Below are 25527 nucleotides of genomic sequence, written 5' to 3' on the forward strand. Positions count from 1 at the left end.
TGCTGCTGCGGGCTGGCACAGCCTCTCTGAAGGAAAGCAGCAACCCCCTGCTGGTGTCACCATTGCCCAGCTGAGCCGGGGCCAAGGCAGGTCTCTGCTGCACGACACTGCTTGAACAGACCCGGTATGAGCCTGGCACAGCCACCGAGCAACCACAACAAACCCCATCCCGCATCCGCGCTGCTGCCGTGGCAGGGCTGTGCCCGCGGCGTTGCTGGCTGATGCTCGGCTGCCATCTGGCTTCTGCTCAGGCTGCTCCTGCTGCAACACCTCCCCCGCGCCCATCCCTTTGCTAATGAGGGCAATTAACGACTGACCGCAGCGGGCCTGGAGGGACGAGATGCCACCAACGCCACTGCCCTGGTCTGTGCCCACCTCTCCACCAGGACACCACAGCCTCCTGCTTTACCCTCTCCTTGCTCAGACAAAAGCCAGCTGTGACCAGCGAGGCTCCCCTTGCTCTGCTCCCGCGGCCACCCAGCACCTCTGGGCCACAGCCACCCCCACCCTCAAACCACCCCAGTGCCAACCACAGCTCAGTCCCCTGCTCCTGCAGCAGGAGGGACCCCTGAGCTGCTCCTGGGCACAGGGAGCTGCAGCTCCTACCATGCCACCTCTTCCTGCAGCAGGACTAAAGGCAGCACCTCACCTCCTCCTGGCACTGCCAAACCCTGCACCTCACCTCCTCCTGGCACTGCCAACCCTGCACCTCACCTCCTCCTGGCACTGCCAACCCTGCACCTCGCCTCCTCTTGGCACTGCCAACCCTGCACCTCACCTCCTCCTGGCACTGCCAACCCTGCAGCCCTCAGCACCACATCACCAAACAGAACAAAACTCAAATCAGTTCTTTTTGCAGTTAAGAGCTAAAGGAGCCAAGAAGCAGCAGCAGCAGCAGCTCAGCCAAGCACAAGAAGGGTCTGGAGTTCACAGCCTGATGCCAGTGGAGAAGGGAATGGATCCCCAGCACCAGGCATGGTCATAACCCCAGGGCTGCTTGGAGAGCTGAGCACCAACCCACAGCTCCAGGAACGATCCCTTCATGCCTGACCTGCCCCCACCCCAGGGAGCTGCGTGTGGAGAAGAGCAGCCCAGGGCAGAGCTCCACCGGTCCGGCCAGCAGCAGGAGCCCCTCTGAAGAGCAGCACGGAGGGAGCTGAGCACACCTGGGCTCCTCCCAGCCCTCTCCCCACGCCCCAGCCGCTGCTACCTGCAGCCGCACTCATCCACCACCATGTCCTCGTAGTGCCGCAGCACCACATTGTCGCTGTTGTCGTAGTAGAGGATGGAGATGGGCGAGAGCCTGACCGGGACGCAGCAGGGCTGCGGGGTGCCCTCGGGGTCCAGCGAGTGCACCATGGTCTGCAGGATGGCATGGTTGGTGCTGTTGAGCTCTGCTGTCAGGGGGAAGGGGCACTGGCCCAGGCAGTAGTTGGCCAGGTAGCCCTGGGGGGCGATGATCCAGTTCTCCCAGCCCACGTCGCTGAAGCTGATGTAGAGGCGCCGAGGCTTGCAGAGGGCGCTGGGGGCGACTGGGGGGCGCTGAGCGCTTCTCTTGCTCCTGGAAGCTTTGCAGTGCTGCGGGCTGAGGGTCACCACCAGCAGGGAGGCGTCCAGGAAGGAGGTGATGCTGCCGCAAGGGCTCTGCAGCCCCCTGCTCGCCGGCGCTGCTGGCTCCTCGCTGCCGCTCGCAGAGATCTCCAGGACCAAGCCCAGGTTCCTGCCCAAGGTTCTCCAGTCCTTCACCACGGCGCTGAGGTTGAAGAGCAGAGATTTGTGCAGCTGGGCGAAGGATTGCTCCAGCAGCAGCTTCCGGCGGTGCCCGGGGGAGGGCATCCCCTGCAGGGCCAGCTGCGAGCTCTGGTAGAGCCTCAGCTCGAAGGGCTGCCCCTGGCTGGAGGGCTGGTAGGAGCTGCGGCTGAACCTGACCTCCAGCTGAGCCATGGTCAGGCGCTCGTCCTGCTCCAGCACCGACAGGTTGAAGTAGAGAAGCTTCTGCAGGCACAGCAAGCCCTGGGGCTGCTCCTCGTGAAGGAAGTGGCCTGACAAAGGAGGAGAAATGGAGGTGGTGGTGCTGGTGGTGGCTGAGCCCTGCCAGCTGAGCAGGACCGAGCCTCCCAGCGCTCAAATCTGCCCGCACAGCAAGGGCAAGCTGGGGCTGGTGCCGGTGGGCAGCCAAGCGTGCCCCGTGGCTGCTGGAGAGAGGTGCCCAGGCTGCAGAGAGGGCTGCCAGCCCCACGGCATGGCCTGCAGGAGGGACCGGAGGCACAAACGTGAGCCTGGGCTCCAGCCTGTGGCGCTGGGATGCGACAGCTCCTGCCAGCATCTCCTCCGGATGCTGCTTAACAGCTTGGTGCATCCTTTAACCCCAGCTGGGAACATCTGCCCCAGGACAGGGATGGAGGGGGAGGAGCAGCAGCTGCCTGCTTTACCCAGCTGGAGGTTTCCACCAGAAACCTGGAAACGCAGAAGGGATGAGCTCCGTGGAGGCTCCAGGCCAAGAGGACATCGACCAGTACCTGAGAACAGCCCCAGGCGTGCCACATGCTCAGCCAGGGGACAAAAAGGAGGAGGGAGGGACACAGGCAAACGGCAGAGCAGCCCAAAGCTGCGAGCTGCAGCCACAGCCCCTGCGGGTGGAGGAGACGCCTCAGAGGGTCCAGCCAGGCAGCACCTCGGGACTGCATTAGGTGACCCCAGCACAGAGCCCTGCACAGCTCCACAGCCTCACCTGCTGCCTCCCTTCTAAGCTCTAAGTGACCCAGGGGTCCCCAGAGGGACCACAGCTGACACCCAGCAGTAACCTCTCCTGCAGACCAGTCCTGGGCACTGCCCTGTCCTCCCCCAAGCCTCTCCTGCCCGCACTCGAGAGACAGCGAAGGCAGGACCGGGGCAAAGCCTCCCAGCCCGGGGAGCAGAGAAGCCTGCGGGCGGCAGGACCCGGCCGGGAGCTTCGGTACCTCTGTCGCCGAAGACTCGGATGATGTTCCCTGGGACATTGAACTCCTCCACCCTGCAGCCGTCCCCCGGGGCTTGGTTTGCTGCAGGCTGCGTCCTCCTCTTCTGGAAGATCCTCCAGAGCACAGAGGGCACAGGGATGGGGGCTTTGGGGCTGGGCTTGGCGCTCAAACCCAAGGATTTCAGGAGCAAACTTTCCTGCAGGCTCAGCTCCGTGGCCAGGACCAGGCTGAGCAGAACCCAGGCGAGGGCAGCTCTGAAGCTGGGCAGCAGCCACATTGCCTCTCTCCTGCTGCAGACAAAGAGCAGCCTGGGCTGGGGGACCCGGGGCCAGGGGGGTGTTGGTGGCCTGATTGGAGCCTTTGATCGAGTTAGCGCTCCATTAGCACCGAGGGATTCCCGGGATTGGGCAGAAGGTGTGAACGGCCCCTCCAGGCTCCCCGGGACCTGTTAACCCCTTGAGGCTGCGTGGCCAGGGGGCAGCTGCGCCCCTCCCGCAGGGCTCCTCCAGCCTCTGCCGCCTCTCCACACCAGCGAGGTCCTTGCAGGCAGGGAGGAAGTTGCCCTTCCCCACAAAGCTGCCAGCAAGCCGAGCACTGCTCCCATCCCCTGCATGGAATCCCCCACCCCAGGCCCGGGGCGGGGGGAGCAGGACTGAGCCTCCTTTTGCTCCCTCCTCCCAATCCCTTTGTTCAATCACAGCCTCCCAACACCTCTCTCTTCAGGCCATCAACCTCCAGCGCACCAAACCATCACACTCTGCCCTGCCCACAGGACACACAGCCCCGGGGCCAGCACAAGAAGCCATCAGCATCAACCGTGCCCTCCCCCAGCCCCGGGCACTGAAGCCTGACCAAGCCCAAGCCAGAGCATTGTCCACCCACACACTGCCCGGGCACTGCCAGCACCTCAATGTGGCACCACCTCTGCCCCAGCCCTGCTCTGCCCCAGAGAGAGGCCTGGGACATTGGTCCCTCCTTATCTCCACCTTCCTGTGCCTCCTGCTTCATAGCCAAGGACCCAAAGCTGCACCCTTCAGACCCTGCACCGAGCAGCTGCACCCTTTTGAAGCCCTGCAGGGCACAGCTGCTCCCCTCCACACCCCTGCCAGCTGGTGGCAAGCCAGGAGGTCCCAGCACAGCCTGGGCCAGCTCCCCTCAGCCTGGGTCACATTTTGCTCTCTGTTCACTCAGGAACTTTCCCTGTGGCTCACAGGAGCTTGGAGTCCAACCCACACCACAGACCAAGCACCACAAACCAGCAGTGACCCACCCGGGATTGGTGCCCTCAAGCCCACCCCCAGCATCTCCAGTCCTGGGCTGGGAGGGAGCTCTGCTGCCCAGGAAGCACACAGAAGCTGGGGGGTCCTGGGCCCTGGGACAGGCTGGGTCTGGGGGGCTGTAAAATCCACAGGGATTCCCAGCCCAGCCTCAGGACCCTGCAAGGCTCAGGGCTGCTGCTGCTGCTGCTGCCTGGAAAACCAAGAGGAGGAGCAGGAACTGTTCTCAGCTTGAGCAGGTTGGGTGAGAGTCCAGAGAACCCTCAGCAGGGACCCTGCAGGGCTGGGCCTGGCTTCTGGAGCAGCTCTAGGACTTGCAGAGGCTTTTTCAGCAGGTTGAGTCTCCTGCCCTCATCCTGCAGGGCAGCAGCTGGGACAAAGCTGCAGGGCTCCTGTGCTGTGGCTCCAGACACGAGGGCAGCTCCCCGGTGGTGACCCCTCCTGAGGAGGGAGGCTCAGAGGTGCAGGGCATCAGCTCCCCAGTCCCTGCTTGGCAGCTTTGGGCTCCTCTTCGGGGTGATGATGCCAACAGAGAAGATATTTCCCTCTCCAGTTCAGTGCTGGGTCTCAGAACCCTTCAGTAGCTGCTGAGGAGGGGTCAGTGGCAGGGTCCAACAACGAAGAGAGAAGTCAGTGAGGGGCTGAGGAGAGCTGAGGGCTGCAGTGGCAGAAGAACCTCAAGGGATCTAAGATCAGCTCCAGCTCCTGTCTGCCCCAGCAATGCCACCAGCACCTCAGCTGCCCCAGCAGGGGCTGGCTGCAAGAAGCACAGCAGCAGCAGATGATGCCTGGTCACAGGCAAGCCCCAGGGGGGGCCTGTCCCTGCCGGGTTGGGGGGGGGGTCTCTGCCCCAGATCCAGGCAGGGGCTGAAGGGGGACAGGGATGGAGCCCTCCTGGTGCCTTTGGCTCGCTGGGTTTGAGCACAGGGCCTTGGGTCAGTCCCCAGATCCAGCCAGGCTGCCCAGGCCACGCCAGCTCCATGTCCCTTATAACCTCTTGTCCTTCACCAGCCCATTCTTCAGGTGCATCCTGTGGAGCAGAGCACAGCAGAGAGTCAGCCCTGGGCTCTGGGCACAACTCTGCCCCACTTGCCCTGGGCTTTGGGTATGACTCTGCCCCACTCATGCCCTGGGCTCTGGGCACAACTCTGCCCCACTCATGCCCTGGGCTCTGGGCACAACTCTGCCCCACTTGCCCTGGGCTTTGGGCACAACTCTGCCCCACTTGCCCTGGGCTTTGGGCACAACTCTGCCCCACTTGCCCTAGGCTCCAGGCATGACTCTGCCCCACTCATGCCCTGGGCTCCAGGCACAACTCTGCCCCACTTGCCCTGGGCTTTGGGCACAACTCTGCCCCACTTGCCCTGGGCTCCAGGCATGACTCTGCCCCACTCATGCCCTGGGCTCCAGGCATGACTCTGCCCCACTCATGCCCTGGGCTCCAGGCATGACTCTGCCCCACTCATGCCTTGGGCTTTGGGCACGACTCTGCCCCACTTGCCCTGGGCTCCAGGCATGACTCTGCCCCACTCATGCCCTGGGCTCCAGGCATGACTCTGCCCCACTCATGCCTTGGGCTTTGGGCACGACTCTGCTTCCCTCCCTTCCTTTCCCCAGGCACTGCTGGGGTCAGCCCTGGCTCTCACAGCCTGTCCCCAGGCAGCCAGACCTGCTCTGGGGGGGTTCAGCATCCCAGCACATGAAGATGCCTCAAGCAAGGAGCAGCCAAGGCTACACTTGCAGATGCTCAAGGACAGGCTTGATGGGACTCAGAGCAACCTCATCCAGCTGGGGGTGTCCCTGCTCGCGGCAGGGGAGGGGGGGGGCTGGACAAGATGACCTCCAGAGGTGCCCTCTAACCCCGTGTGGTGAGCAGGGGAAGGCTTCAGAGGACAGAGCTGGGTGGACACCAGCAGCCCCGGGCACACGAAGCGCTCCCTGCAGCAGTGCTTTGTACTCCCTTTCAAGCTCTCCTGCTCCTCTGCCTCCTTTGCCCAGGCCCCCAGGTGCTGCTCAGGCGTCGCCCCCTGCCCACCTACCCCTCTTTCAGGGCGGGGGGCAGCTGGGGCCCAGCCTCTCTCTTCTTGGCCGGGGCTCTCCTGCTCTCCTCCGTGTCGTACTCGCGGACGTCTGTCACCTCCTGCATCTGCCCCAGCAGCACCTTGGCCACGAAGAGGACAATGTACTGCGGGGGACAGACAGCATCAGCCACGGGCTGCAGCCCCTGCAGCTGCTGCTCACAGCCTGCTGCCTCCTGCCAGCCCCGGGGAGACCCTTCCCTGCTGCCCTCAACCCCACCCAGCCCCCCGAGGGGTGCCCACGGCCCCGGGCTGTGGCTGATGCCCTGCAGCCGTGGGGAGCTGCCACTCTTGCACCTTCCTTCACTGCTCCCATGCCCGAGATGATGAACTCGATGCTGCCCTGCCCGGCCCGGGCTGAGCTGCCCAGCTCCATCCTTTCAGCCTCTCCCCAGAGCTTGAGGAGTTTCCAGAACACCTCCACCAAGCTGCAGCCTGTCCCAGCTGCTGTCACCCCCTCCCCACGCCCCCGGGCTGGCAGCCACTCTGAATTCCAGCCCCCGGGCACTTCCCTCCTCCCCTCCCGAGCTCTCCCTTTGGAGCCTCCTCCACCCTTGCAGCCCCCAGGAAGGGCAGGCAGAGGAGGGAGAAGCCAATGTGGAGGCTGCTGAGACCTCCCCCTCCTTCTCACCAGGAACCAGTAGATGTTCATCAGGGTGAGGATGAGCAGCAGGGCGTTGAAGAAGAAGTAGAAGGGGATGTCAGGGACTGCCTGCAGGCTGGAGTGGCAGGTGGCATAGAGCACCTTGAGCGGGAACCAGTAGAGACGGAACCAGAACCTGCCAGGGCAGAGGGGCAGGGAGGGGTTAATGGCCCTCGGGCACCCCAGGACAGGCTGAGAGCCAGCAGAGCTTCCCCCAGCACAACCTCCTGCCTGCAGCCAGCCCCGGGCAGCTCCCCCTGCACCTGGCAGGCCCTGCTTGGGGGAGAGGACCTCACCCAGACCCTGCGAGGGTGAAGGTAGAGCAGAGCCTCCATGGGCGGCAGAGGCCAGGGCCAGAGGCAGGATGGAGATGGAGCTGGGAGGTTCTTTTGGTCCTGTCCATCCCTGGCTGATCACCAAAGCCCTTTGCTGCTCTCCTCCTCCCCCGGAGGGCTGTGGCCACCTCAGCTTCTCCTCGGGGAGGAGCCGAAGGGACGAGCGAGCAGCGGCAGCCTGCGAGCTGCACATCTCCGCTCCTCGGCGCTGCTTTGTCCCTCCTGCCTCGTCCCAGGAGGAAGAGCGAGGCAGGAATCTGGGCCAGCCGCAGGCTGCCTCCTCGCCGAAGTGCTGCTCCCAGCTCATCCCGAGCGAGAGGGAGGATGGAAGCAGCTCCTCCTCCTCCTCGGGGTCATTTGTCATGCTGCGAGGGGACTTCACAGGCACTTCAGCGGCGCCAGACAGCAAAGTGAGCACAGAAGGATTCCAAGCCCAGCATGGGGTCAGGCTCTGCGAGACCTCTTCCCCAAGCCCTGCTGGGAAGGGTTGGTTCCCAGGCACACAAACCCAGCCCCTGCTGCACACCCGGGGGTGGGGGGCAGCAGCTCACCAGCTGATGCTGAAGGTGAGGCAGCCGATGTTGGAGATGATGTCGTTGAGGCGGTGGTAGACTCCCCCCCGGTGCTTGAAGTAGACGTTGAGCTTGGTGAACTCCAGCTGGACGTCGTTGACGTCGTGCAGGAACAGCACCAGGATGCCCACGTTGTGGTACCTGGGGGACAGAGAGGCTCAGGGAGGGGGGGGGGCTGAGGTGCTGAGCTGATCAGACTGAGGTGGGAGGGAAGGGACCTTTAGAGCTTAGAATCAGAGAGTCAAGCAGGATGGAAGAGACCTCCAAGCTCACCCAGCCCAATCTAGCACCCAGCTCCATCCAACCCCATCCAGCCCAACCTAGCACCCAGCTTCATCCAACCTCATCCAGCCCAACCCAGCACCCAGCTCCATCCAACTTCATCCAGCCCAGCCTAACACCCAGCTCCATCCAACCTCATCCAGCCCAGCCTAACACCCAGCTCCATCCAACCTCACCCAGCCCAACCCAGCACCCAGCTCCATCCAACCTCACCCAGCCCAACCCAGCACCCAGCTCCATCCAACCTCATCCAGCCCAACCTAGCACCCAGCTCCATCCAACCTCACCCAGCCCAACCTAACACCCAGCTCCATCCAACCTCACCCAGCCCAACCTAGCACCCAGCTCCATCCAACCTCACCCAGCCCAACCTAGCACCCAGCTCCATCCAACCTCACCCAGCCCAGCCTAACACCCAGCTCCATCCAACCTCACCCAGCCCAACCTAGCACCCAGCTCCATCCAACCTCATCCAACCCAACCCAGCACCCAGCTCCATCCAACCTCATCCAGCCCAACCTAGCACCCAGCTTCATCCAACCTCATCCAGCCCAACCCAGCACCCAGCTCCATCCAACCTCATCCAGCCCAACCTAGCACCCAGCTCCATCCAACCTCACCCAGCCCAACCCAGCACCCAGCTCCATCCAACCTCATCCAGCCCAACCTAGCACCCAGCTCCATCCAACCTCACCCAGCCCAACCTAGCACCCAGCTCCATCCAACCTCACCCAGCCCAACCTAACACCCAGCTCCATCCAACCTCATCCAGCCCAACCTAGCACCCAGCTCCATCCAACCTCACCCAGCCCAACCCAGCACCCAGCTCCATCCAACCTCACCCAGCCCAACCCAGCACCCAGCTCCATCCAACCTCATCCAGCCCAACCTAACACCCAACCTCATCCAGCCCAACCTAACTCCCAGTTCCATCCAAACCAGCACCCAGCTCCATCCAACCTCATCCAGCCCAACCCAGCACCCAGCTCCATCCAACACCATCCAGCCCAACCTAACACCCAGCTCCATCCAACCTCATCCAGCCCAACCTAGCACCCAGCTCCATCCAACCTCACCCAGCCCAACCCAGCACCCAGCTCCATCCAACCTCACCCAGCCCAACCCAGCACCCAGCTCCATCCAACCTCATCCAGCCCAACCTAACACCCAGCTTCATCCAACCTCATCCAGCCCAACCTAACTCCCAGTTCCATCCAAACCAGCACCCAGCTCCATCCAACCTCATCCAGCCCAACCCAGCACCCAGCTCCATCCAACCTCATCCAGCCCAACCTAAAACCCAGCTTCATCCAACCTCATCCAGCCCAACCTAACTCCCAGTTCCATCCAAACCAGCACCCAGCTCCATCCAACCTCATCCAGCCCAACCTAACACCCAGCTCCATCCAACCTCATCCAGCCCAACCCAGCACCCAGCTCCATCCAACCTCACCCAGCCCAACCCAGCACCCAGCTCCATCCAACCTCACCCAGCCCAACCTAACACCCAGTTTCATCCAACCCAGCACCCAGCTCCATCCAACCTCATCCAGCCCAACCTTGCACCCAGCTCCATCCAACCTCATCCAGCCCAGCCCAGCACCCAGCTCCAGCCAATCTCATCCAGCCCAACCTAGCACCCAGCTCCAGCCAATCTCATCCAGCCCAACCTAGCACCCAGCTCCAGCCAACCTCATCCAGCCCAACCTAGCACCCAGCTCCATCCAACCTCATCCAGCCCAACCTAGCACCCAGCTCCATCCAACCTCACCCAGCCCAACCTAGCACCCAGCTCCATCCAACCTCACCCAGCCCAACCTAGCACCCAGATCCATCCAACCTCATCCAACCCAACCCAGCACTCAGCTCCATCCAACCTCATCCAGCCCAACCTAACACCCAGCTCCATCCAACCTCATCCAGCCCAACCTAGCACCCAGCTCCATCCAACCTCATCCAGCCCAGCCCAGCACCCAGCTCCATCCAACCTCATCCAGTCTGACCCCTTGCAGCCAGCAGGGACAGCCCCAACCAGAGCAGGATGCTCAGAGCCCCCAAACGACCTTAGCTCAGATGATGCCATGGCTGGGGCAGCTCCAAGCTCTCTGTGCAGCCTGGGCCAGGCTCTCCCCACCCTCTACATCAAAAACTTCTCCCTTAGGTCTGGGCTGACTCTTCCCTAAATCCAGCTCTGATGTCAGCACCCAGCCCACAGTGCATGGTGCTGGGAGCAGGCTGAGCCCTGGGGGGATCCAGACAAGCAGCCCTGGCACAGTGCAGGGTGGTGAGGAGCTGCAGGTGGCTCTGGCCCCTTGGCCTCCTGCTCAGGAGCAGGAGGATTGCTGTGGGACCAGGGAGGGGACATAGGCTGGAGCAGCTCTGCTGTGAGCACAGGCTGGGAGAGTTGGGGGCTCTGCAGCCTGGAGAGGAGAAGGCTTTGAGGAGACCTTGGAGTGGCCTTGCAGGATCTGAAGGGGGCTACAGGAGGGCTGGGAAGAGACTATTGGCAAGGGCTTGGAATGAGAGGAGGAGAAGGAATGGGTCTGGAGTGGCAGAGGGGAGATTGAAAGTGGATGTTAGGAAGAAGTTGTTGGCAGGGAGGGTGGGGAGAGACTGGCAGAGGGTGAGGGTGGGGAGAGACTGGCACAGGGTGAGGGTGGTGAGACACTGGCACAGGTTTCCCAGGGAGGTTGTGGAGCACAGAAGCACCCAATGTGATCAAAGATCACATTGGGTGCTTCTGTGCTCCACAACCTCCCTGAAAGTGTTCAGCACCAGGCTGGATGAGGCCTTGAGTGACCTCTTCTAGTGAGAAGTGTCCCTGCCTATGGCAGAGGAGGGTTGGATCTGGCTGAGCTTTGAGCTTCCCCTCCCAAACCTTTGCTCCAAGCCCGAGAGCTGCACACAGAAGTTGCAGCTTGGGTTGGGAAGGTGGCATAGGCGGGGGGGGAGGGGGCACAGAGGGCATTGTCCCTGGCAGGGACCTCACCTGAAAGCATAAGAGGAGGCAATGAGGGTCAGAGTGACCACATGGTGGAGCAGCATCACCACGGAGTCCTTGCGCCAGGTGTCCATGTAGGCTGTGGCGTAGATGGAGTGCCCATAGAAGCTGCACTGCAGCAGGTAGGCGATGGCAATGTCCGTGGGCACCTCCATGCCCTTCTTCCAGCCTGGGGGTGGGGGGGTTTGGGGGGAGACACACACACAGAGACACTTGAGTGAGCCCAGAGCCAGCAGGGCAAGGACTAGAAGACCTCTAAAGGGCTCTTCCAAACTGAAGTGTTCTGTGAGGCTAAGAGCAGGGAGTGAGCAGTGCCCCCCCCCACACACACTGCCACTGCTGCCTCCAGTGCCCCAACTGCCACTGCCACCACCCCAACTGTCACCCCCCAGCACCCCCACTGCTGCCTCCAGTGCCCCAACTGCCACTGCCACCACCCCAACTGTCACCCCCCAGCACCCCCACTGCTGCCTCCAGTGCCCCCAACTGCCACTGCCACCACCCCAACTGTCACCCCCCAGCACCCCCACTGCTGCCTCCAGTGCCCCAACTGCCACTGCCACCACCCCAGCTGTCACCCCCCAACACCCCCACTTCTGCCTCCAGTGCCCCCACTGCCACCCTCAGTGCCCCAACTGACACCATCCCCTCAACTGTCACCCCTCAGCACCCTCACTACTGCTTCCAGTGCCCCCACTGCCACTGCCACCCCCTCAACTGTCACCACCAGCACCCCCACTGCTGCCTCCACTGCCCCTACTGCCACCCCCAGCACGCCCACTGGTGTCTCCAGTGCCCTCAGTGCCCCCACTGCCACCACCACCCTTTTTGCCACCCCCAACAACCCAACTGCCACCACAACCAGGCTCATTGTCACTCCCAGTGCCCCCACTGCTGTCTCCAGCACTCTCACTGGCACCCCCAGTGACCCCACTGCTGGCCCCCAGTGATCCCACTGCCCTCACTGCCACCCCCACCACCCTCATTGCCACTCCCAGTGCCCCCACTGCCACCTCCAGCATCCCACTGCTGCCCCCAGCGCCCGGACCGCCGCCTCCAGCGCCTCCACCTCCCACTCCCTCGTTCCGCCCATCCCCCTCCCCTTCCCCCGGGCCCCTCCCGGTACCGTAGAAGACCGAGGGAGGGTCGTGGAAGAAGCGGTAGTCGGTGAAGAAGAGCAGGTAGGCGCCGTAGGACCAGGAGAGGCTGTAGAAGAGAAGCTTCCAGGCGCTCTCGGGCATCTTGGCAGCATCTTTGGGCTGCAGGTTGCACCACTCCCCCAGGGGCTGCAGACACAGAGCAGAAACCATCCCAGCCTGCTGGAGCTGCTGGGGGTTGGGAAGGTCTCCAGGGCCACCCAGTCCGACCAGCAGCCCAACCCCACCGCGGCCACCAACCCACGGCCGGCCCCAAGTGCCACGGGCACAGGTCTCCTGCAGCCCCTCCAGGGGTCGTGGTGACTCCAGCACCTCCCTGGGCAGCCTCTGCCAGTCCCTGAGAGCTCCTGCGGGGAAGAAGTTGTTCCTCATCCCCAGCCCAGCCCTCCCCTGGTGCATCCTGAGGCCATTTCCTCCCTGCTGAGCAGAAGAGACCAAGCCAAAGGGCAGGGCTGGAGGTGAGGAGAGTGAGGCTGGAGGTGAGGAGAGTGAGGCTGGAGGTGAGGAGGGAGTTGCTGAGCAGGAGAGTGGTGAGAGCCTGGCAGGGGCTGCCCAGGGAGGTGCTGGAGGTGTTTGAGGCCAGGCTGGCTGAGGCTGTGTGCAGCCTGCTCTAGGGTAGGGTGTCCCTGGGCATGGCAGGGGCTGGCACTGCCTGATCCTTGTGGTCCCTGATTGATTCTAGGAGTCTAAGCCCCACTTGGCTCCAACCTCTTCTCAGGGAGCTGCAACGAGATCTGCCCTCAGCCTCCTGGAGGTGACAGCGACAGCACCGAACAGCTGCCAGAGCAGCTGCTGCCAGCCTTCAGCCCTGGCTCTGCTCCCCGCCGGCAGCTGAGCCGCACCAGGCACCACCTCTGCTGCTCCCTGCCGGGCAGCTCAGCGCTGGGCACTGCTGCTGCGGGGCCAAGCTAGGAGCAGGAGTTGATCTGTTGGAAGGTAGCAGAGCCCTGCAGAGGGACCTGGCCAGGCTGGATGGGTGGGCAGAGGCCAAGGGGATGAGACTGAACAAGGCCAAGGGCAGGTTCTGCACTTTGGCCACAACAACCCCAAGCAGCACTGCAGGCTGGGGCCAGAGTGGCTGAGAGCAGGCAGGCAGAGAGGGAGCTGGGGGTACTGATAGAGAGTAGCTGAAGATGAGCCAGCAGTGTGCCCAGGTGGCCAAGAGAGCCAATGGCATCCTGGCCTGCATCAGGAGCAGTGTGGGCAGCAGGCTGAGGGAGGTTCTTGTGCCCCTGTGCTCAGCACTGCTCAGGCCACACCTTGAGTGCTGTGTCCAGTTCTGGGCCCCTCAATTCAAGAGAGATGTTGAGGTGCTGGAAGGTGTCCAGAGAAGGGCAACAAAGCTGTGAGGGGCCTGGAGCATAAACCCTATGAGGAGAGGCTGAGGGAGCTGGGGGTGTGCAGCCTGGAGAAGAGGCTCAGGGGTGATCTTATTACTGTCTACAACTACCTGAAGGGACATTGTAGCCAGGTGGGGGTTGGGATCTTCTCCCAGGCAACCAGCAACAGAACAAGGGGACACAGTCTCAAGTTGTGCCAGGGTAGGTCTAGGCTGGATGTTAGGAAGAAGTTCTTCACAGAGAGAGTGATTGGCATTGGAATGGGCTGCCCAGGGAGGTGGTGGAGTCACTGTGCCTGGAGGTGTTAAAGAAGAGACTGGATGAGGCACTCAGTGCCATGGTCTGGTTGACTGGATGGGGCTGGGGGATAGGTTGGGCTGGATGAGCTTGGAGCTCTCTTCCAACCTGCTTGATTCTATGACTCTATGATCCACCCCTGCCCGGAGCACAGATAACAGCCAAAGTGTGTCCCCCCCCCGACCCCTGCCCCCGAGCTGGGAGCTCCCCGGGGCCGGAGCAGCTAAGCTGCAGACGGACCCCAAATGCCTGCAGGGTAACCGAAGCCTGCCCCGGGTCAGCATTTCTGCCGCCGCCGCTCGGCTCCGCGGGGCTCAGCAGCTAAATTAAGGCTGCAGCTGTCCCCGGGCAGAGGCTGGGCTGGCTCCGAGCCTCCCTCCTCTCCGCATCGCACTCCCGAAGGATTCCGCTCCCAGCACTGTCCCGCTCGGAAAATGCTTCCTCCTAAGCTGGGAGGTTCCCAGCACCGCTCAGCCCTGAGCTCCCAGCCCCACGGAGCTCTGCCAGGCTGCCCCACGGAGCGCTGCCAGGCTGCCCACGGAGCTCTGCCAGGCTGCCCCACGGAGCTCTGCCAGGCTGCCCACAGAGCTCTGCCAGGCTGCCCCACGGAGCGCTGCCAGGCTGCCCCCCGGAGCGCTGCCAGGCTGCCCCACGGAGCTCTGCCAGGCTGCCCACGGAGCTCTGCCAGGCTGCCCCACGGAGCTCTGCCAGGCCGCCCACGGAGCTCTGCCAGGCTGCCCACGGGGCGCTGCCAGGCTGCCCCACGGAGCTCTGCCAGGCTGCCCACGGAGCTCTGCCAGGCTACCCCACGGAGCTCTGCCAGGCTGCCCACGGAGCTCTGCCAGGCTGCCCCACGGAGCTCTGCCAGGCTGCCCACGGAGCGCTGCCAGGCTGCCCCACGGAGCTCTGTTAGGCTGCCCCACGGAGCTCTGCCAGGCTGCCCACGGAGCGCTGCCAGGCTGCCCCACGGAGCGCTGCCAGGCTGCCCCACGGAGCTCTGCCAGGCTGCCCCATGGAGCTCTGCCAGGCTGCCCACGTCCTCTCCAGCTCTGGCTGCCCCCCACACCTCCCTGTCCCCATGGAAAGCTGCTGCCGAGGCCTCTTCCAGCAGGAGCCAGAGGAGGAAGAAGAGAAGGAAGCTTGAAGGGTGAATAAATAATGCAGAGGCAGAAAGTCCTGAGCCCGGAGAGTGATGAATTATTTGTGGCAGCAGAGAGGGGAGCGCAGAGGCAGCTCGGGGGTGGGGACAAGCTCACAACTCTCCCAGGACAGAGTCCCCTGCCCGGGGCTGAACGATCAGAGAATGGTCGGAAGGGACCCAGCAGCTTGCCCAGGAGCACAACGGCCGGGGGTGGGGAGAGGGTTGGAAGCTCCGCGGAGGAGATGACTCCACCACCTCTCTGGGCAGCCTGCTCCAGGCGGTACCCTGAGCGCTGCAGAAGCAGGAGGTGGCTCTGGAGCAGGCGTGGGGCAGGACCGGAGGGGAAGCAGCATCACGCAGGGGACCGGGAGGACAAATTCCCGTCCCTGAGGAAGTCCCAGCAGAGCTTGGAGGGCTTGCAGAGGGCGGCACAAGGCGAGGAGATGCTTGGGAGCAGCCCACAGCAGGCAGGAGGAGCTTGCCCTGTCCCCGGGCGTGGGAGCTGAGCAGGGTGGGGGATGTCCTCCCATCACCGCTGCCGTTCCCATGGCAACCCCGCAGAGATGCCTGTTGCTAGGGGTGACCAGAGCAGCTCCGGCTGACAGAGCCCAGGGCTCTTGGCACGGGGATGCAGCAGGGCTTCGCGTAAAGGGCGCCTGACTCTGCCTCCCTCCTCCTCCTCCTCCTCCTCCTCTCCCCCACGCAGGCCTTCCTAGGCAGCTGCTGATTCACTCAGACAAAGGAGGGGTGGGAGGGACGTGACTGTGCCCCCGCAGCCCTGCGCAGCCCCGGGTGGTGGTGGGGGGGGAGGAGCAGAGCAGGGATGAGAGCAGCAGGGAGCTGGAAAGAGAAACCCCACGGAACTGTGGCTGCTGCCCACAGCCTGCTCCGGGGGCAGGAGAATGCTGCTGGCAAAAAGCAGCCCCAGAGCCTGTCCCTCCTCACTGAGGGAGCCCTGAAACCTGGAGCTGGGCAATGCAGGGGCACCCTGGCAGCTGGGCAGCCATGGGGCACGGATGTAGGCTTGGCACAGAGCACTTCTGACCTCCCCAGACCACCCTCATCGCCTCTGCCACCCCCCTCTCCCCCCCCCAGCCTAGGGCTGAGGCCAAATCCCAGGCTGCTGGGCAGGAGGAGTTTCCCAGAGGAGCACAAAGAAAGGCTGGCACAGAGTGTCCTTGGCCCAGGAACTGGCAGCTCCTGCTGGGTGCTGAGGAGAATGATGAGCAAGCAGAGCTCCAGCTCAAAGCCTGAGCAGCAGCAGCAGCAGCTCCTGGCCCTTCCGTGGGGGCACAGCACAGTCTGTGTCTGCTCAGAGCTGCCACAGTGGTTGCCCATCTCGAGGGACCACCTCTCCTCCACAGCCATCTGCTCCTGGGCTAGCTGCTGCCAGCCCCTGCCCAGCAGGGATGGAGCATAGAGCCTGCAGGAGGAATGAGCCAGAGAGGGGACACTGAGCAGGCTCCTTTTGATCCCTGGGAGTGGTCCAGGTCGGGCAAGGGAGCACAGAGAGGATGCTCTGGGGGTCTGTGGTGGGGAGGGAAGTCCCAAGCATGGCAGAAGCTTCCTCCCAGGGTCAGACAGGTCTTTGCTTTCCCTCCCTGACTCTCCTCCTGAATGCCAACCCTCCACTGCTGCCTGTGCTGGAGCCATGCCATGCAAACTGACTCCATGAGTGCAGCCCGAGGGGCTTGAGCCACCACCTCCATCTTCTCCCCAGAGCAGCTCCAAGAGAAGAGAGCAAAGCTCCAAATCCTTCCAAACACACTCACGGAGCTCTCCTGTCCTGCCCTGCCCTGTCCTGTCCTGCTCTGCCCTGTTCCAGCTCCAGACTCCTTCCAAACACGCACACGGAGCTGTCCTGCCCTGTCCTGTCCCTCTGCTCCTGTCCCAGCTCCAGGCTCCTTCCAAACATGCACACGGAGCTGTCCTGTCCTGATGCTCCAGTTCCAGCTCCAGGCTCCTTCCAAACACACTCACGGAGTTCTCCTGTCCTGTCCTGTCCTGATGCTCCAGTTCCAGCTCCAGACTCCTTCCAAACACGCACACGGAGCTGTCCTGCCCTGTCCTGTCCTGTCCCTCTGCTCCTGTCCCAGCTCCAGGCTCCTTCCAAACACGCACACGGAGCTCTCCTGCCCTGTCCTGTCCTGTCCTGATGCTCCAGTTCCAGCTCCAGGCTCCTTCCAAACACGCACACGGAGCTCTCCTGCCCTGTCCTGTCCTGTCCTGATGCTCCAGTTCCAGCTCCAGGCTCCTTCCAAACATGTACACAGAGCTCTCCTGCCCTGTCCTGTCCTGCTGCTCTCTGAGCCCAAAGCAAGGAGGCTCCTGGAGCACATGGCCTCAAGGGCTGTGGCTCCTGCCCCACTAGGAGAGGAGGATGACCCAAGCATGGCCTGAAGAGCTCCACTCCCACTGCTGGCCTCGGTTTCTCTGCCCACACAGCAGCCAAGGCACAGGGACAGGACTGCCCCAGGCTCTGGGCAGCCTTTGGCAGCTGAAGTGTAGAAAAAGGCTCTGTGAGCCCAGCAGCAAAGCCAGAGCCTGCTGGCTCCCTGTGCCAGGGCAGCCCCAAGCACACAGCCAGGCTGGGCAGAGCATGGTCACAGTCCTGAGGACAACTCGAGGGTGCTGGGAGAGGAGAAGCTCAACCTGAGCCAGCAGCATGCACCCAGGAGACTCAGCACGGGGTGATGGCTCCAGACTGGAAGAAGCTGGACTGGGATGAGACATGAGGAAGAAATTCTTCCCCTGGAGGGTGAAGAACAGGGAACAGGCTGCCCAGAGAAGCTGGGGAGGCTCCAAGACTGAAGGTGTTGAAAGCCAGGTTGGATGTGGCCTTGAGCAACCTCCTTGAGCAGGGAGTTGGAACTGGATGATCTTGAAGGTCCCTTCCAGCCCAGAGCAGGCTGAGATTGCATCACAGAATCAGGCAGGGCTGGAAGGGAGCACAAGGAGCAGGCAGTGCCAACCCCTGCCATGCCCAGGGACACCCTACCCTAGAGCAGGCTGCACACAGCCTCAGCCAGCCTGGCCTCAACCACCTCCAGCCATGGGACCTCAACCACCTCCCTGGGCAACCCCTGCCAGGCTCTCACCACTCTCCTGCTCAACAACTTCTTCCTCACACCCAGGCTGACTCTCCCCATTTCCAGCTCTGTTCCATCCCCCACCCAGTCCTGCCACTCCCTGACAGCCTCCACAGTCCCTCCCCAGCTGTCTTGGAGCCCCCTCCAGATAGTGCAAGGCCACAAGAAGGTCCCTCTGGAGCCTTCTCCTCTCCAGACTGAAGGGCTTTGGTTTCTCTGCAAGCAGCAGAATTTGCCCCTGAGACAGAAAGGCAACAGAGGAGCCACTCTGAAGCCAGGACAGAGCTGCCCACAGGGCACTGTAGGGGCTGAAGGACCAACTGGTGCCCAGCTGCTGGCACAGTGGCACAGGGAGGGCAGTCCCCGTGCCAGGGCCATGCAGCTTCACTCCCAGGCTGAAGAAAGGACCTATTGTGGTGGCTTCTCCCCTGGAGCTGCCAGAGTTGAGGCTTCAAACAGTGGCCAGGGCAGGGTGGCATGGGGAAATGGCAGCATGGCAGAGCCCTTGCCAGCCCTGGGCTCAGTCCCTCTCCCCTGCTGGCTGCAGAGGCTGTGGTGGGAAGCTGGCTTGGGGCACAGTGAGAATGCCTCAGCTCATGCCACAGGCAGTGTTGGGGCTTGGGGACAGAAGTCTGAACCACAGCAAAGGCTGTAGGAAAGGGGCAAAAATCATGGAAAGGGACAAGAGAGACCTTTGCTGCCCTGGGGGGGGGTGGGCACATTGGGCATCACCCACCCAGAGTAGGAGCTGCCTGGGCCAAAGGCAGGGAACATTCACCCACTGCAGAGAGAGGGCTTAAAGAACAGAGGTGGTGCCAGAGGCAGCTTCTGTAGAGGCTTTTGCTTGCCTGGGGTCTCCAAGTGCCCACAGCAGATAGGGCTCAGAGGGCTTTAGGGCTGCAGGTGTCTGCCTGAGCTGACCACAGCCATCCTGGGTCACCTTGGAGCACGAATCCAGGAGTGCTCTGGGGTTTATCTTTTCAAGCTCACTGCTCAAGACCCAGCAGAGGAGGCTGCCAGCCTGGGCTCACTGAGCTCCAGGCACTTCCCCCAAGCCTGGTCCCATTCCAAGGGTGCTTGGCCTCAGTGCTGCTGGGCTCAGCTGCCCTCCAGGATGTTTCACTACTGCAGAGATGCTCAGGTTGCTGCTTTTTAATCAAACTCCTCAGAGCCTGGCTGCAGCTGCTCCCCACGCAGGGGACACGCCAAGGACAGTGGCTTTCAGAGGCTGGCAGAGCTCAGGCTCTCACTGCAGCAGGGCAACAGCCACAGATGCACTGAGGAGGCTCCCAGGGATGGCAGCTCCTGCATGGAACCAGCTCTGTCCTCACTTCAGAAGGTGGTCTGCAGCTGCAGCCAGCTCGTACAGCTGTGACCCAAGGGGGGGATCAAGAGCAGAGACCCTCAGGCCAGAGCCCAGCAGAAGTGAAGGATCCCTGCCCTTTGCAGAGGTGCTGTGCCCCAGCACAGCTGGCTCTGGGGGTGGTCTTCCCTGACGTTTACCCAGCTCACTGGGACCCTTCCTACACCAGAACAGCTCCTTCCTGTGCCTGCTCCACTCTGCCAGGCAGCAGCAGAGGCTCCATGGTGGTCTAGCACCCAGCACCCACCCAGCTGTGGCACCAGCTAGGAGCCAAACACTTCCAGACTCTCACCCTTCCAGACCACATCAGGCACAACCTTAGCTGCTTCTCCAGCCCAGCTGTGAGACCTTCTGTGACAAAGCTGTTGCTGCTGTGGTCCCAGAGGAGGCTGAGCAGCCTGAGAAGTCTGGCTCCTCTGCTGCCCACCCCGGGGATGGCAACAGGGCCATGCAGAGACCACAGCAAGAGCAGCTGGGAGGCTCGGGCTTGGCAGAGCAGAGGTCACAGCCAGAGCTCAGTGAGGTGCTTTACACCCCCAGCTGCAAGGCCCTTGTGGTGAGAGTCACTTCCTCCTCGGGGGCACAGAGGCACAGCCCCAGCAGCAAGATCTGTTCTTGGCAAACAGCAAGCAGGGAGGCAGCGTCCAGGGGATGCTGAGCAGGCTCCTTTTGATCCCTGGGAGTGGTCCAGGTCGGGCAAGGGAGCACAGAGAGGATGCTCTGGGGGTCTGTGGTGGGGAGGGAAGTCCCAAGCATGGCAGAAGCTTCCTCCCAGGGTCAGACAGGTCTTTGCTTTCCCTCCCTGACTCTCCTCCTGAATGCCAACCCTCCACTGCTGCCTGTGCTGGAGCCATGCCATGCAAACTGACTCCATGAGTGCAGCCCGAGGGGCTTGAGCCACCACCTCCATCTTCTCCCCAGAGCAGCTCCAAGAGAAGAGAGCAAAGCTCCAAATCCTTCCAAACACACTCACGGAGCTCTCCTGTCCTGCTCTGCCCTGTCTTACTCTGCCCTGTTCCAGCTCCAGGCTCCTTCCAAACACGCACACGGAGCTGTCCTGCCCTGTGCTGTCCTGTCCTGCTGCTCCTGTTCCAGCTCCAGGCTCCCTCCAAACACACTCACGGAGCTGTCCTGTCCTGCCCTGTCCTGTCCTGCTCTGCCCTGTTCCAGCTCCAGGTTCCTTCCGAACACGAACACAGAGCTGTCCTGTCCTGCTGCTCCTCTTCCAGCTCCAGGCACCTTCCCAACACGAACACAGAGCTGTCCTGTCCTGCTGCTCCTCTTCCAGCTCCAGGCACCTTCCCAACACGAACACAGAGCTGTCCTGTCCTGCTGCTCCTGTTCCAGCTCCAGGCTCCCTCCAAACACACTCACGGAGCTGTCCTGCCCTGTCCTGTCCTGCTGCTCCTCTTCCAGCTCCAGGTTCCTTCCCAACACGAACACGGAGCTCTCCTGTCCTGCTGCTCCTCTTCCAGCTCCAAATCCTTCCCAACACGCACACGGAGCTCTCCTGCCCTGTCCTGTCCTGCTCTGCCCTGTTCCAGCTCCAAATCCTTCCCAACACGCACACGGAGCTCTCCTGCCCTGTCCTGTCCTGCTCTGCCCTGTTCCAGCTCCAAATCCTTCCCAACACGCACACGGAGCTCTCCTGTCCTGCTGCTCCTCTTCCAGCTCCAAATCCTTCCCAACACGCACACGGAGCTCTCCTGCCCTGCCCTGTCCTGCTCTGCCCTGTTCCAGCTCCAGACTCCTTCCCAACACGCACACGGAGCTCTCCTGCCCTGCCCTGTCCTGCTCTGCCCTGTTCCAGCTCCAGACTCCTTCCCAACACGCACACGGAGCTCTCCTGCCCTGCCCTGTCCTGCTCTGCCCTGTTCCAGCTCCAGACTCCTTCCCAACACGCACACGGAGCTCTCCTGCCCTGCCCTGTCCCGCTGCTCCCGTTCCACTCCCCGCCGGCAGGACGCTGATGCCATCGCAGCCTCCCTCAGCATCTCCTCGCTACAGCTCATGCAGATGAAGCCACAAGAACCAGCCCCAATCACTTCCCCTCCCCCCCCCCCCCGCCCCGCTCCTGACGTTACACGCGTGACCCATTTCTCCCAGGGCCACCTTGCCACTGCTGCCAGCTGCTGAGCACCTCCCGGGGGGGGGAGGGGAGGGGGCACCAAGAGGCCTCCACAGCACAAGGAGTTCCCCACCCCCAAAGCTGAGCCTTGCCGGAGCAGAAAGGGCAGCACAAAGCAGAAGGACCTCTGGTTTGGGAGCACAGAGCCAGGGTTGCCCCCAGCCCTGGGTGACCCTCACCCAGCCCTGCCCATCAGCACCCATGGGTGGGGTGCCAGGAGGAGCTCAGTCCCATACAGCCTCCCCCCCTCCCCCCCACCTCAGCAGCTTCAAAGAGCTCCAGAGGACTGGGATGGGAACCTTGCACAAGGTCAAGAGCCACCTGGCACTACTGGGTGAGTAAAGACAGCAAAAGAAGAGCCAGACAGGGAAAGAGGACAGCAGTGACTCCTGAGAGCCAATTATGGGATGCAAAGCAACTGCCCTCAGCCTGGGAAGCAGCCTCTGAAGGAAGCAGCTCAGCCAGGGAAGAAGGCAAAGAACTGGAGCCATGGAGGCTGGAAAAGCTCTCTAAGCTCACCAGGTCCAAACCACCTTTGCTCTGAGGGTGGTGGAGCTTGGCCTGCCCAGAGAGCTGCTGGAGTCTCCACCTCTGCAGTCATTCCCAACCTCTCTGGGTAGCTCTGCTGTGGCTGACCCCGCCCTGGCTGAGGGCTTGGACTCGACCACCTCCAGAGGTCCCTTCCAACCCCTATCATTCTGAAACAGAGTCCACTCAACACCTCCATGGCCACTAAACCACATCCCCTAGGGCCACAGCCACAGGTTTCTTGAAGCCCTCCAGGGGTCATGGTGACTCCAGCCCCTCCCTGGGCATCCTGCTGCAATTCTCCACCACTCCTGCAGTGAAGGAACTGTTCCTCCTCTCCAACCTAAATGCAACTTGAGGCCATTTCCTCCCCTCCTAGAGGAGCTACGCAGCCTCTGCTGCCACCATACCCACGGGCAGGTGAGGAAAGGGTCACAGAATCATAGAATCAAGCAGGTTGGAAGAGAGCTCCAAGCTCATCCAGTCCAACCTATCCCCAGCCCCATCCAGTCAACCAGACCATGGCACTCAGTGCCTCATCCAGGCTTTGCTTGAACACCTGCAGGGACAGTGCCTCCACCACCTCCCTGGGCAGCCCATTCCAATGCCAATCACTCTCTCTGACAACAACTTCCTAACAACATCCAGCCTAGACCTGCCCCAGCACAGCTTGAGGCTGTGTCCCCTTGTTCTGTTGCTGCTTGCCTGGGAGAAGAGGCCAACCCCACCTGGCTACAGCCTCCCTTCAGGTAGTTGTAGGCAGCAATGAGCTCTGCCCTGAGCCTCCTCCTCTCCAGGCTGCACACCCCCAGCTCCCTCAGCCTCTCCTCACAGGGTTTGTGCTCCAGGCCCCTCACAGCTTTGTTGCCCTTCTCTGGACACCTTCCAGCACCTCAACATCTCTCTTGAATTGAGGGGCCCAGAACTGGACACAGCACTCAAGGTTTGGCCTGAGCAGTGCTGAGCACAGGGGCACAAGAACCTCCCTTGTCCTGCTGCCCACACTGCTCCTGAGCCAGCCCAGGATGCCATTGGCTCTGCTGCCCACCTGGGCACTGCTGCCTCATCTCCAGCTGCTCTCTATCAGTACCCTCAGGTCCCTTTCCTCTTGGCTGCTTTCCAGCCACTCAGTCCCCTCTGTGCCCCCCGAGGGCACAAGAGCGACCCCAAACCCCACACATCTCTGCTGCTTCTGCCATCCAGATGCTGCCAGGGCCAGCGCAGAGAGCTCAGGGCACAGCATCCCTCTAGGAAAGCAGTGGGAAGAAATCTCCCGAGCTGGGACTGAGCCATCGGGAGGAGGGGGAGGTCTCGCTGCGTGGCAAAGGCTTCTGGAAGGCAGAAACGGAGCGGGGACACCCTGCTCGCCCTGTCCCCGGCGACCTGCTGCATCAGCGGGGAGGGGGACAGCGGCCGGCGGAGGCGGTGGGAGGCTGCCAGGGTGGGATGCTCGCAGCCCTGCACCCACCACCCCCCCGCCGTGCTCCGGAGAAGGTCAAGCCCAGCACCGCAGCACAGCAGCCACCCCCACGCCACCCCCTCCGCCACCGCACCGTGGTGGGGGTTGGGGGGGGGGGGGGGAGAAGGGAAGGACATTTTTGCATGCGGACCACGGGTGACAGGCAGCGATGGGGACCCGTGCGAGGGAAAGGACAAACCCAGCCCCTGCCGGGATGCGGCTACGGGAACATGGCGGGGAGCCGGGGGGGGGCAGCACTGCCGGTCCTCCGGGATGCTCGGTCCTCCGGGATGCAGCAGCCCCAGGGGAAGGAGGAGGGGACGACCTCACGCCACAGCCCCGGGGGAAGAGGAACGAGAGCTGCCGCGCAGCGGGGCCTGCCGTGCGACCGCGGGCTGGGGAGAGGAACCTGACGGGTCCCCGGGATGCCATGTCCGGGGGGCAGAGGAGCCCTACGGACCCCGAGATGCTGCCCCCGGGTGGGGGAGAGGAGCCCTACGGACCCCGAGATGCTATCCCCGGGTGGGGGAGAGGAGCCCTACGGACCCCGAGATGCTATCCCGGGGAGGGTAGGGAGGGGGGTGAGGGAAGAGGGGGAGAGGAACCCTATGGTCCCCAAGATGCTAACCCGGGGGAGGGTGGGGGATGAAGGAGCCTTACGGACCCCGAGATTCCATTCCAGCGGGGGAAGGAGGGGAAGAGAAGCCCCACGGTCCCCGGGATGCCATTCCGGGGCGGGGGGAAGGGGGGAAAGAGGAGCCCTACGGTCCCGGGGATGCCATCCCGGGGAGGGGGAGGGGGGAGATGAGCCCTACGCTGCAATAGGGCCCCCGGGATGCAGTCGCAGCCGGTAGAGAGGAGCCCTCCCGCGTAACGGATCCCCGGAGGAAGGTCACGGAGCCTTCCCATCCCCATCCCCATCCCTCAATCGCAGCTAATCCCAGCTGCCCCCCCCCCCCCCAAGCCCCCAGCCCCCAGCCGCTCCCCGGCGGTGCGGACTGACCCGAAAGAGCCTGCGGGCAGCGGTGCGGCGCAGCAGGGTCCAGCCCAGGGCGCAGAGTCCGCACAGCATCACCTCCGCCCAGCCCAGGTGAGCGTTCTCGGCCCAGCTCCTGCTCGCCAGCTCCCAGCCGCAGTCCCGGCAGCCTCGCACCGCCGCCGCCAGGCTCCCGTAAGCTCTGCGGAGCAGCTGCCCGTAGCCGGGCATGGGCTCGGTTGGCCGCATGGCTCCCGCCGAGCCGCTCACCGCTGCCCGCCCATGGCCCGGCGCGGCGGCTCCGCGCAGGCTCCGCACGGGGCGGGCTGGCCGCAGGACTCCCCCCGCCCCAGCTCCGCCGCTGCCGTTAACCGGGCCCTAAGAGCCGCCGCCGCCGCCAGCCCGGCCCCCTCGAGCTCTGTACGCTCCCGGAGCCGTTAACAACCTCCTCCTCCTCCTCCCTCTCTCCTCCTCCTCCTCCTCCTCCCCCTGTCCCTCTCTCCTTCTCTTCCTCCCCCTCCTCCCTCTCTCCTCCCCCTTCTCCCTCTCTCCTCCTCCCTCTCTCCTCCTCCCTCTCTCCTCCTCCTCCCTCTCTCCTCCTCCTCCTCCTCCTCCTCCTCCTCCTCCTCCTCCTCCTCCTCCTCCTCCTCCTCCTCCTCCTCCTCCTCCTCCTCCTCCTCCTCCTCCTCCTCCTCCTCCTCCTCCTCCTCCTCCTCCTCCGGGCTGGGGCAGGCTGCCCGCGGCTGGTTCCGGGGCCGTTAATCAGCGCCGAACGGGGGTTCGTTGGGTGCCCGTTAATGAGCGCCGAGAGCGCAGCCTGGGGTCACCGAACCGAGCTGCTGCCTGGAGAAGCCCTCTCGGAGCATCCAGACCCGCCAGGGTCTGACTCTGCCGAGGCTAA

The 25527-nt window shown here is 63.2% G+C and overlaps 2 protein-coding genes across 5 annotated transcripts; both read right to left on the minus strand.

Annotated features, from left to right (window-relative positions):
• Nucleotides 1-385: 385 nt before the first annotated feature.
• Nucleotides 386-5218, minus strand: GDF1 (growth differentiation factor 1). Of its 4 annotated transcripts, none has more exons than XR_010308921.1 (3): nt 2961-5218; nt 774-2042; nt 386-709 (listed from the first exon to the last, which is right to left on the minus strand). XR_010308921.1 is itself a non-coding variant. In XM_064175069.1 (3 exons), exons 1-3 carry the CDS (start codon nt 3235-3237, stop codon nt 1223-1225), a joined length of 921 nt encoding a protein of 306 aa, XP_064031139.1. In that variant the 5' UTR covers nt 3238-5218; the 3' UTR covers nt 386-1222. The 4 variants fall into 4 exon arrangements, 2 of the variants coding, with proteins under 2 accessions (XP_064031139.1, XP_064031138.1); XR_010308920.1 differs by having other exon boundaries at nt 386-644; nt 678-2042; XM_064175069.1 differs by having other exon boundaries at nt 386-1753; nt 1930-2042.
• On the minus strand, nt 5178-25055 carry CERS1 (ceramide synthase 1). Its single transcript, XM_064175070.1, has 7 exons — nt 24654-25055; nt 12275-12434; nt 11137-11317; nt 7845-8006; nt 6947-7094; nt 6277-6422; nt 5178-5267 (listed from the first exon to the last, which is right to left on the minus strand). Exons 1-7 carry the CDS (start codon nt 24873-24875, stop codon nt 5225-5227), a joined length of 1062 nt encoding a protein of 353 aa, XP_064031140.1. The 5' UTR covers nt 24876-25055; the 3' UTR covers nt 5178-5224.
• Between the last annotated feature and the right edge of the window lie 472 nt (nt 25056-25527).

Source organism: Pogoniulus pusillus, chromosome 41 (assembly GCF_015220805.1).
Source record: "Pogoniulus pusillus isolate bPogPus1 chromosome 41, bPogPus1.pri, whole genome shotgun sequence".
NCBI lineage: Eukaryota > Metazoa > Chordata > Aves > Piciformes > Lybiidae > Pogoniulus > Pogoniulus pusillus.

Excerpts from the sequence above, each read along its gene's own strand:
- GDF1 (XM_064175068.1), bottom strand. The coding sequence starts at position 3,237 with ATGTGGCTGCTGCCCAGCTTCAGAGCTGCCCTCGCCTGGGTTCTGCTC. Across the intron at positions 2,043-2,960 it reads CCGAGTCTTCGGCGACAGAG|GCCACTTCCTTCACGAGGAG; the intron begins GTACCGAAGCTC and ends CTCCTTTGTCAG.
- CERS1 (XM_064175070.1), bottom strand. The coding sequence starts at position 24,875 with ATGCGGCCAACCGAGCCCATGCCCGGCTACGGGCAGCTGCTCCGCAGA. Across the intron at positions 12,435-24,653 it reads CTGCCCGCAGGCTCTTTCGG|CCCCTGGGGGAGTGGTGCAA; the intron begins GTCAGTCCGCAC and ends CTGTGTCTGCAG. Across the intron at positions 7,095-7,844 it reads CTCACCTTCAGCATCAGCTG|GTTCTGGTTCCGTCTCTACT; the intron begins GTGAGCTGCTGC and ends CTGCCCTGGCAG.